Here is a 12,134-nt window from a genome sequence, read left to right on the forward strand (position 1 = left end):
TGAAGTTTTATAAACCGTGAACCTCCAAATGAAATATCAATCTTAAACCTCTTCTTCTGAGCAAAAAAAACCCTTCACTTCAATAAGAGCATTATTAGTACAGTTTTTTATGTACAAGTACAAGTTCTCATCACAGCGAATCATGATCATGATTCACTGTGATCTAAGTAAGCCACTAGTTTTCCACCAGTCTTTCTTGAGTATGTTTTAATATAATAATATTAGTGTATAATAGTACACATACCCATCTCACAAAACATATAATGGACTATAGATAACTTTCTCCTGCCCCTTCTCATCTATTTCACTTCTTCCTGACATCCTCTTCAACATCTCCCTTTTCAACAAGAGCAGTTTGCCGGGGTCAGAAAGCAATTTAAAACCTCTATTAATGAGAGTCACTGAGAGAGAGAGAGAGAGAGAGAGAGAGAGAGAGAGAGAGAGAGAGAGAGAGAGAGAGAGAGAGTGAGAGAAGAAGAAGTTAAAAGAAGGGAGAGAGAGATAGATGAGGTAGTGGGGCGGAGAGGAGAAGAGGATGAGGAAGGAGGGAGGGGGGTAGTCTGGGGTGTCAGCCATCAAAGCAGACCAGGAGAAAAGAAGGCCAGGTGCTGTTTGTGGGAATGTGCCGTCCATGGTTCCAGGGACCAGGGAGCTAAGGAGGGGGAGGTGGGGGAACGGTGGTAATTAGCCAAGCCTGGAGGAGAGAGAAGGCCCTTGAGGGCCCGCGGGGATAGCCCCTCCGAGAGGATACCATTTGCACTTCTACAGGAGCCGCCAGCCCCGGGCCACAAAGAAGGGGAAAAGGGGAACTATGGCATCCTTTATCAGGCCGGACAAAGACACCGCATCTTTTCAAAGGGGACCGGAGAGAGAGAGAAACTCCAGTGTTCCAAAGAAGGAGGGGAGAAATAGGAAAAGAGAAGAAAAGAAAGAATCTTAGGACCGGTCAGGAGAGAGACAGAGGGAGAGATGCCAGTGTGTGGGTTGCAAAGCGAGACAGGAGGTTACGGTCATACCGTGACCCAGTCGCTCCTCTGAGACATCAGAAATTCACTAATGTCCCACACACGCTTAGATAACACACAGGCACAAGTATATTCCCAGCGCATGGCAACAAAAAACAAAACAAAAATGGCATCACATTGTTTGTAAACGCTATCATATTCCAACTCAGCTAACATCACTTTCAAGATGTGAATTAATATCCTTAACCAAAACAACACTTTGTCTCAAAAGAGGCAAGTCAGCTTGCTCTCTCGCTTCTTCTCATGGCAGCTAAGTAGAGGCAGTGGATAAGGAGCCAAAACGGCCACCCTACCTCTGACATTATCTGGGAATCTTAAGAGTTTTGCCCTCTTGTAGAGCGACGGAAAGTGAAGGTCACTGACATTACTTTTACCTATTACCTTTGGAGAAGGGCTTCACAAGGGGGTGAATAGTAGCCATTGAAGCTATGAGGTTTTGTGCTCCCTGTTTGAGAGCAGCCTGACAGCCTTAGCTGAATAGGGGCCAGGGGTCAGACAGGTCATGTGATAAGGCATTTCAGACCTGCATGTAGGGCCCCAGACTGAAGAGGCCTGAAAAATCTCAAGACCCCCCCCCCCCTCTCTTCACTGTGTCTCTTCTCCTCCTTCCTTTCCCCTTTCCTCTCTGTCCCCTCTCTCTCGCTCCCTTGCTCTCTCTGGACACAAAATGCCATTTGTTGTCCGTCAGTCAGTAGCGCAGAGCCCGGGTCGGGCCCGGCGCTGAAAGCTCCATTCACACACCCTCTCACCCAGGGATGTTTTTGCAATTCAATATTTTCACACGCAGGCAGCTTCATCGTTACTTTGGAACCGTACACTTGGCAGGATGAGGCTGGGGGCCTCTGGGACAGAGGGGCTGAGAGGTGGAGGAGAGGGGTCAGCACAGAGGAATCCTAGTGTCAGGAGGGGACGGGCCTACGCCAGCTAATGGGCCATCTTGAAATGTTTTAGTCAAGACCCCTCCAACACCTACGCACACACACAAACAAGTGTGCACTCACTCGCGAACGATAGCGCACACATTCCACCCTACTCATCGCTTCACAACCAATCTGACTCCAGGTTAACAAGAACGGCTCTTATTTCCTTCATCAAAATCTCTGCGCTAATATAGTCACACTATCCCACCAGGAAAAGATTTTTTTTTCACTCACACCACACTGCATCTTTCTAGCCCACATCTCAAATACACAGGGCAGACCAAGCCATAACCAAAATACAATGGTTATATGTGTTTTTGGGAAAAGCGCACAACCACACTCAGAAAGCCCACCATGAGGGGTTTCATTTCATGTTTCAAGGCTCGCACAAGAAACAGAAAATGGATCAAAAAACACAAAGAAGTCGAGAACAAACGTAGGTGCCTCGTGTAAAGATGCCTGCTTTTCACCAAACTATTCTGTGAGATTTATTCCAATTTCACAACTGTAACACCAAAGGATTTGTTTAACATACAGAGTGGCTGAAGTAAATTGGGGTAGGGGGGGACTGCACTAATATATTTATCCCACGCACCACACTCTACTTAATGAAATTAAACCACACCAATCGTGGCCCTTTGTCTCTGGGGAATTCAGTAATCAACATGCCACCAGTTTTCATTTTGTATGAAAATAAATGGCAGCTGGTGATATGGGCCTAATTGAGTTGCATCAGGGAGGAGCTGGGTGAGAAAAGAAACTTGCAGCAGCGATGTAGTGGAGCCAATTTTCATGGACAGGAGTGCTCGGGAGAGGTGGTCAAATAAGCAGAGGTATTCATCTGGGAACTGCTACCCAGCTTCCACTCTCTCCTCCTCTCCCTCCTCTTTGTTCTATCCATCATACTCACAGAGAAAGTTAGGAAAGTATGAAACAAATAGAGAATTGGTGAGCCCTATGCGCCAGAGCCTGGCAGGGTCACTGGATAATGACAGCTCAATTACTGTGAATCTCCATGTACAACCCCCCCTCTCATAATACAATCCACACCCGCCCCACCCAGCATGACAAATTTGTCAAACGCACCAAAACGATGGGCCTGACAGTGTAATCGCTAACCGTCCCAACCGACATGAAAGAGGTCTTTATCTGGCCAAATCAAAGAACCTGATCTCTGAGAGAAAAAGGGTGGGGGGGCTGACCAGAGAGGAGAAATGTCCCGCTCGGCCCCCGCGAGACATGGAGATGTCTCTAATCCCCTTTAATGAGACACTGCTTGCCCATCTTTGTGGTAATGACGAACCACAGTGAGAAAGACAGCGAGGAGGAGGAGGGAGGGAGGGAGCGGGAGAGATAGAAGTAGAGATGGAGCCAAGGCTTTGAACTGGCGGTCTTATGAAAGGGGAAGCAAGCAGTGGGAGTTTAGAGCCACACTGCCTCTACACATCACTGTTTGTTTCCAAAGACAGGCAAACAGCCCAGGGGACAGAGCAGTTTGTCTGCTTATCATACCAGAACAGGATGAGCCATCATCAGCTGTGCTGGACTGGGACTTGAAATAGACAGCATGTGTTTGTGTGAGTATGTGTGAGTATGGAGGGACGAGCTACGATTCAGACAGAGAGAAGAAGAATACTGGAAAATGAAGTGTCACATTTCTTTGTGATCACTAAACGCATTTAAATGCTCATTTTTATGCTTGTTTTGCATCACCTTGTCATTACATTGTACTGATGGCTGATGGTAGGTCACACCAATAGCTCATTTCAAGATCCTGAATATTAGTAGCAGTATTAGTTTTCATGCATTTGCAGTGCATAGGTACACTCTATATCTATACATGGCAAATGGATCACACAATATACCAAAATATTGCTTTAAAATATGTTCTAGTACACTGCATTTGTATATACAGAAAAGGTACAGTGACTGTTTCTTTTTTGGAAATTTACCATTACAACTTCGGAATCCTTAATTTGGATCACAAAAAGGAGCCAATCATATGTTGTCTCATTACGATTAAAGATCTGGCAATATTGAAATAATATAGCACACATTGGAAACAGCTCTGCAGAGAGTATGGAGTAAATTAAAGTGAAAGCAACATAAAGGTCAGTTCATGAATGGATAAAAGGAAAGGAAATGTAGAATTGGACAGAAGTGAGTGGGAATGAGGGAGAAAGTGCGAGGGTTAATACCAAACAAATCAGGATTAGACCCAGATAAAACTAGTCACAATTTTGAGCAATCCCTGGGATATCACAGTGCAAGGGGGAATCATGAGGGCTGTTAGCGCGCACTAATTAGGGAGTCGACACATTTGCCCCCTTGTTTTGCAAACAACACACACTGTTTAGCAGTGGGTAGTACACAATCACACAAGACACTCATAGAGCTAATCATTTAGCGTTAATCAGAATCCTCTGAAGTAAAGATGGGATATTTCCAATGGGATGATTCCAGCAGTCGTGATGTATTTTTAGTCCTGAGAAGCTGGAATGGAAAACTCTAGACATGACCCACCAGTGGCTGGACATAATTTGATAAGCAACCACGGGTCAAGATATAATGCTCTTTACTTCAGGCCTTTTGTATTTTTTAACCTCATTTTCGCTAACACATATGACTCGGTTTTGTTTGTTTTTTTTACCAAGATCCCTGCCCGCATCTGCAGGCTGAAAACAAAAAGCATAAGAAGAGACAAAAAAACAGGGGGCTGAAAAGAACAGGAAAAAGAAAAACATCAGCAATATATCTGAAACCCTCTCAGTCATGTCAGATTCCCCACTACAAAGCGATTTGGAGACTGTTGTTTTTCTAAACATGGCAGATGAGGTCACAGCACAAGTGGAGAAACAGACATTTTTGCCAGCTGAATATGGTGAGGTAACTGTATCAATAAAATGAATGGGATTTGGAGCCATGTGCAAGAGCTTAATACAATGGTATTTGTATACCAACTCAAAATTTGACTTAGTCAGCAATGAAGCGGAAAAAGATGCACAGAGCTAAAATTTGTGTGAGTGTGTATAAGTGTGCGTGTGTGTGGGTCTCAGTGTGAGAGTGCCTGCGTGTGTCCAGGTGCCCACCCATCGCTGTGCCAGACTTGGCCAAGGTCAAAGCTCCAAACAGTGACAGGACCTCCAATAACTGTACAAAATGGTGCACACACTGATTCCCACACACTTGCACGCATTTAGTCAGCCAACAGTGCCGGCTCCTGCTGTTTGGATGACATTTACACTCAACCTTTCTAGTTTGTGATTGATTGGGGTTAAAGCATACCAATGCACAAAAAATCTGTCACCACTGAGGTGTATGTGTGTGTAAGTGTGACCAGGCGGGATCCATTTGCATTATACCGTATGCATGGCTTCAGTGCGTGCTTGTGTATGTGTCACTGGAAAGCAGGGAACTAAGGCAAGTCAAATGTTTCAAAGCAAGCCTTCAGTGAAACCCAGTCAACAGCGAGGAGTCGCTAGGACTTCACTATTCTCCTAAAACTATACAAATAATTCTGCTAAAATGAAGCAGAACCCATTTATTCTCATTCTGAGAACCCAAACCAAATCAATGTCTTTGTTTCTGTCTCTTTTGTGCAGATTGAAATAATGCACTAGATAAGAAGGTATTTATTGGTCATATATAAAATTAAGCCAACACAACCTTTTCATTTGAAGTGATATCAAGATAGCTCAGAGGTAATGCAATAGGGAGTGTTGTAGTACGTGCTGGGGATCACTTGGTCAAATGATGGATGTGACATTGAAATGTTAGAATAGAAGTAAATTTAAAAAAAACAATGACAAAAGGGGCGAACAAGTAATTTCATCCTCATAATTGCTGAAAGACAGAAGGAGGCTTAATGTAATTTATTTGATTCACGTGTTATTATCCACTTTATTACTTCTTTTTTTTTACATTTTATTGCAGTTGCCCTTGACCAGATTAGAGTCTCTGTTTTCCAATGAACACTTGGCCAAAACAGCAGCAGCAAATTCACAAGACTAACTGACTGAATAACAAGAAAAGAATTTCTCCTGAGACACTGTTTCACTCTATGTTCAGGAGGGAAAAGGAGGAACCAAAAACAGTCCAAGGAAAAAAAAACCCATAAAATACTGTATATAATAACTGATATATTTAAAGTTCGATAAATTGTTCTATTAAAAGCATTACAGCTGCAGTAAATCATAGCTTAAATCATCAGTTAATCATTTGTTTACTTATCACCTGTGTGTATTCCTGGCACAGGTGCGGGAGATCATATAAGTTTTCTTTCTAAGCTCAATGCAGACTTGCGGGAACGGTTACATAAAAACTATTTGCACCATAGGAATCAAATGGTGACCATATGTTACTCCATGAGACTCAGGACTAGACACTGAATGGACCATAACCATGACCTTGTCCTAACTTTGACTAGAGCAACTTCCTCTGCAACAAATTAATATGTTACAAACATGCAAAAATCACAGATGAGTCACAGATAAATCTTTGTTGGCTTTTTAACTGTCAGTTGTAAAGCTACTCCTTTCAAAGAACATCATACAGTGTTTTCTGGTTGTACAGTTACATGTCAATACAAAAGCATTTTACTAAATGCATATGGACAAAAATGATTATAAAAGGAAATAAACATGGAAAACCAGTCAGAACAACCCTCCTCACGACATGCACAAATCTGCAATCTGCACATCATCAAAATGAGGAAATGACATCCAAATCCAAAACTTCTATAATCAAGTACTTATGTAGGAAATGTGGCCTCGCCAAGTGTGGACTGATGCAATTAGTCAGGCTACACAATTTTTCAATCATTCAGAAATTGACACAAATGGTCCTAAAATCAGTCCAAATGCTCAGATCAAAATCCCCGAAACCATATAAAATAAAATAAATTCAAAACTATATTGAAAACTTCACTTTAGAAATCACTGCAAAGCATGTCATCCTCATAACAAGGTGGTGAACAATATGTCTGTAAAAGAAAGAAAAAGAGCCTGTAGTATGCAGAAGTAGCAAAGTCTGCACATTTCGACGACAGCCAAACGGTGATGCCTGAATCGGTGCTGCAAAGATCATTCACATCATCACACATGAATGCAAATGGGCTCTATGGAACCACAAGAATCTCAAGTTTCCCTCCCTGTTTTAGTTATGCAAGGTCTGCAGCAATAAAGCAAAGATCTCACAGGTATTTTTATTTCACAATTTATCCAGCGTTACTGACATTCAGCATAAACAAATGTCTCTGTGGGTACTGTAAATGCACTGAAAGGAAATTGTCAGAATTCGGAACAGATAAAAATCTGTAATTCTTCTCAAACCATCAAAATAAGAGTTATTAACAATATTTGTTTGGGTGCATGTTGTCTGCACTAACTGACTGGTGCACTTCAAAATAAAAGCAACTAAAACTGAGATTTACAGTTTCATAAAAGTAACTCCACCCCCCACCCCCACCCCCACCCAAAAAAAAAGAAAGAAAGAAAGAAAAATCTTGCTACGGTGGATTTCCTCTGCATTTGATGATCCTATCATTTTTTCATGTCCAGGCTCTAATCTGTGAACATGAAGGAGTGCTATCTGACACATATTACCGCTGCATAGCAGTAACATACTGGGTCCCTGAACGTTTAGCCAGAAGTTCAACATAGCTACCATTGTTGGTTTTAAAGTGTTATGGGTTGGGTTTTATTACTTCTGTCAAAACATCAGAAGCTGTTGAGCCAGGCCAAGTTCATGACTGGGAGTCCATCTAATAAGAGGCCTTTAACACGAAGATCAATAGGATATCTTGCGATTAGTACATCATAGAAAGAGACAAAGACAGGCCGTGAGAGAGGAAAGCTGTCTGAAATTGTGCGAATCTTTCCAAACACAAAATCACAAAAGCAAGACTGTACAAAAATAAATAAATATTTTCTGATTGTGCAGAAGATTAAAATCGGTGTTGAAAATCGATAATCTGCGTGAATTCACTGACTTTCATTTCACCATATGTGATAAAGTACACGGTTCTTTTTTAATTACCTTTTTTAGCGCAGGGGAGGAAGAGAACAGCGCGTGCGTGCTTATGTATTGCTCCCACCTGTGTACTGAAAAAAACATACCTGAAAATAAATGTACGCCCACTCAACCGGAAGTCTTAATTGATCCAAAAAAAAAAACAACCACACACAATTTAACGCTACATGTGGACCCCTAAGAATACCACAATAAAACCGCCGCAAGGTGTTAAACATTTCAAACACAATCAGCCTTCTGTAGCGCGCACGGACACACACAAACACACACATACTCAAGCATAACTTCATCGTGAGTAACGCCAAAAGTAATTATATTGTCACTTTGCGTCTTTATTCTCAGCTAGATTGGCTGTATTGATTTTTTTTTTTAGTTTTTTAAGATAACAAGAGGCCAAGTCGCATATCAAATCCGTTCCGTTCGATAAAATGAGATGTGGCGTAAGGCTCGAGTGTCTCCATGGAGTCATTCACTGGTTAAGAAAAAAGTTCAATTAAATTAAATGAAAAATAAAGCTTAGAATAGACTGTTTAATATTTTTAATAAAAAATAAATAAATACAATAGACGTTGATCTCAAATTAAAAGTTGCACATTTTCAGCAAAATAATAAAAAAAAATCAAAAAATCAGAGGAACAGAAAGTAAAACCATTTTTTCCTTAAAAAAAAACCAAAAAAAAAACCACTCATTAACACTTTAATGTTGACGCAAAAGTATTATGTCAACACACCAGAACTAATGCATAGCTAGTTAGTGCATAGTTAGAGATCAATGCCACTTTGCATTAAAGCGCTCACATAGTCGTGTTAGGTGAAAAGTTTCTAATATCGTGGTCTTTAATGTGCAGCCGGTGTCCGCGAGAACAATAACATAATAATATAAAAAATATTAATAACAATAATAAAACGATAAAGCAGCTGCTGCATAATAGCCGTGGGCCTACAGCCTACTGTACTCAGCTACAAAAGAGAATGTTTTACCCGAGCGTCAAAAAAGGGGGGAACGCACTCCCCCCGCGTCGCATTCAAAAGTTGTGGGCCTGCACGATTTGAATGTTAAGGAAGAACATGATATTTTTCATGCCTTCTGTCTGCTCTGTTTTTCCAACCACTGCAACACAACAGATTGGAGGCCTGTGAGCTGCAGAGGCTCCCAGTGCTCCGATCTGAGTGCTACAAAGCCAGGTATTTGTGTTCATTAGCACCCGGATCAACAGACTATCAAGGCTGTTTAGAGATCAAGACCAAGTGCAATTACTGGCAATAGGCTGGTCCTCCACACGTTTAAGTATTTTCACAAAGCAGCCTAGTTTACGTTTTTTCCTTTAACCCATTTTCTTTGAAAAAAAAAAACATTATGTATGTGTATTTCTTGCTTTGTTGTAAACTTGTACGGGAACTTTGTCCTCTCGTGTATGGCAACCGTGTGAAAGTGACACGATAACAACAAGAACACGACTGAAAAGTGGAGAGGGGGGAAATGTTAGTGTTTTTATTCTCGTTGTTTTTCCTTTGAAAGAAAGAGCGCTGAAACCCCCTCCCTGAAAATGAATTAAACAGCGCTAAAATAGAACAGATTTATTTGGGACGTGTCAAGTAAAGCTCTTTATTTAAAATAAATAAATAAATAAATACATAAACATTTCATGTCTGTTTCAAATGCTTGGCACGGAGTATTTGGTCTGAAATGACTTTGTTGAATAGCCTTAATTGCGTCTAATGCGAGGTCGAGGTTCACGCTGAATTAAAAGGGAGGGAGGCAAAGTTACAAAGTTTTCAGAAAGGGCCTGGAAACACGCAAATAAAGCAGGTCCAACATACGACAGCATATTCCTAAAATAAAATACCCCCCCCCCCTCCCCCCCCCACATTATAATAAAACAACATACAAGCTAGAATGCAAGCTTTCACAAAACCACAGCTCAAGTCACTATGGTTTGGAAGAAAACAAACACCAAGGCAGAAACAAAATAAAATGACAACAGGCCCGCAATAGAAATCGCGATGTTGTGAAGCATTTGTCTTTCAAATGAATTGTGGATAAATAAAGCCGAGTGATCCACGCAGGGCTGTGGAAGCCAAAGTGCATTCATGCAAGAATAAAATCGGCGGTTTAAGTAAATGTAATTCATAAATCAACCCACCAACAACAAACAAATGTCAAACGATAAACATGGTCCATTTCCAACAACAAAGTGCTCATGTTCACACTCACACTAAAAAAAAAAGAACCGAATACATGAATTTTCCGTGTGACGCGTCCAGCAGCCCACAAAAGTCGTCGTATGGGCGCTCTCAAGACACATTATTGATTGGCATTCCCTCGAGGAGGAAACAGCCTGCTGCTGCAGTCCAGTGGCCTTGGGTTTTGGGACGAAACAAATTAGCGGGAGAGCAATATCTGCTGAGATTTGAGCAGGATCGAATTAAAGAAGAAGAAGAAAAGTCCTCATTAAAATATTGCTCTTTCCTTTCTAAAATCGCATCTCTGCGTATCAGTTTGCAGGCAAATGAAAGAGTGCGCCCAGGCTCGCCGTGAGCTCTGCAGCGAGCAGCAGAGCAGTGCCACAGCGCCCACTATTTTAAAAGCAGGGAATATTATTTCACAAGACTTGAAACGGCTCTATGAAAAAAAAAGTTACTATCCATTTCGACAACTTTCTCGGTAGCTTCAGGAGAGGAATCTGCGCCTTCGCGGAAGCCCGCGACAACCGATAAAGAGCAAAAATACGAGATGAGGCTCAATTCTGGGAGACAGTGTTTATCTATTTCTTTTATCGGAGTGTAATCAGCTAAAGCACCAGCGGCGTTTCTCATCACACATGAAAACTTTTCTTTTTCTTTTTTGTTGACACTGGAACCAGCGAAGCCAAGACCGCAACACGCAGGGAAACGAGACTGAGCGGCCGAAACGGGACATATTTACAGCGGAAAAGTTATTTTTGAACAAAGAGTAGTCATATCCTCTCTTAAGGATATGGCAAATGACAAGGACACAGTGGACATCTACGGAGCCGGGAGTTTGGAGCCGGTGGGTTAACTCGATAAGAATGGGGGAAAAAATAAGACCTACTTTTGGCCAGTTTTCTCGCCCTCGCCTTGGATCTCATCTTGTCGGCTTGTAGATTCCTCTCGTCGTCCTCCGTGAGCCCAGAAGCAGCAACAACACTATCTTCATCTCACCAGCATTGTCAGTTGTGATACCTTCGCACATGCGCACAGGCCATTCAATCTGACACCCTCGCCGGGGCCAAAAAACTTTCCAATGTATTCATCATCATCACTTTTTTTTTTGTCCTATCGTCTCCCCTTTAGATCACTTATCTCTTCCCCTCCTCCTCTTCCTCCTCCTCCTCCTTGCTCTCTCTTCACCATCTCACCTTCCCACCCTCCCTCCCCCTTACCATCCCCTTACCCCCCCCCCCTTCTCACCCCTCCATCCGCCCCATTCAGCTCCTGCCAGCACCCTCTTGGATTTTTACCCCCTTTAACAGCGACTGCTTGGTTTTCTCCAGCACAGCGGTGAGCGCAGTGAGGTATGGTGGTGAGGTCAAGGTCGTATTGTAATACTGGAATTACATTTTTAAATATAATTTTATCATTATTACAGTATTTATAATTAACATAATATATTATTTTGTTGTTTTTGTTCCTGTTTATTTAAAAAAAATTGTGCTATAAAAATACTTTCCTTTCTTAATTTAAAGACTTACAGAAACTTTGTGTTTAGGCTGTTGCCGCTACTGATACCTCAGTATGTGTTGCTGGAGCTGCAGAGGTTATTTTTAACTTCATTAATTCACACGCACACGTAAACAGGTCCAAGGCTCGAGCTCGATTGTGGTTGCAACTTTACAAGCTTACAAGCTATGATTGTGTGTGTGTGTGTGTGTGTGTGTGTGTGTGTGTGTGTGTGTGTGTGTGTGTGTGTGTGTGTGTGTGTGTGTGTGTGTGTGTGTGTGTGTGTGTGTGTGTGTGTGTGTGTAAAAACCATGTTGCCCTCAGGACAAGCAGCGGCCAGCAGCTGTTTGACGCATGCACGGCGCCTCCACCAGTAGGGTCCTACCGGAGAGACGTCCATGCTTTCTTTCTTTTTTTCTTTTTCTTTCTTTCTTTTGTTTCCTTCTGTGTTCACATTTGTAACAGCCGTGTTGCTTAT

General features: G+C 42.0%; 1 protein-coding gene across 8 annotated transcripts in view; it reads right to left on the reverse strand.

Annotated features, from left to right (window-relative positions):
- Positions 1–11,356, reverse strand: part of prdm16 (PR domain containing 16) — a 169,493-nt gene extending 158,137 nt beyond the window's left edge. For all 8 annotated transcript variants that reach the window (XM_080295666.1, XM_026155237.2, XM_026155239.2 and 5 more), the window contains exon 1: positions 11,049–11,356. In XM_080295666.1, the coding sequence (XP_080151792.1) occupies positions 11,049–11,085 (37 nt within the window). In that variant the 5' untranslated portion in view covers positions 11,086–11,356. The remainder of the gene's footprint in view (positions 1–11,048) is intronic.
- Positions 11,357–12,134: the final 778 nt, after the last annotated feature.

The sequence above is a fragment of the Astatotilapia calliptera genome, chromosome 20 (genome assembly GCF_964374335.1).
Source record: "Astatotilapia calliptera chromosome 20, fAstCal68.1, whole genome shotgun sequence".
Classification (NCBI taxonomy): domain Eukaryota; kingdom Metazoa; phylum Chordata; class Actinopteri; order Cichliformes; family Cichlidae; genus Astatotilapia; species Astatotilapia calliptera.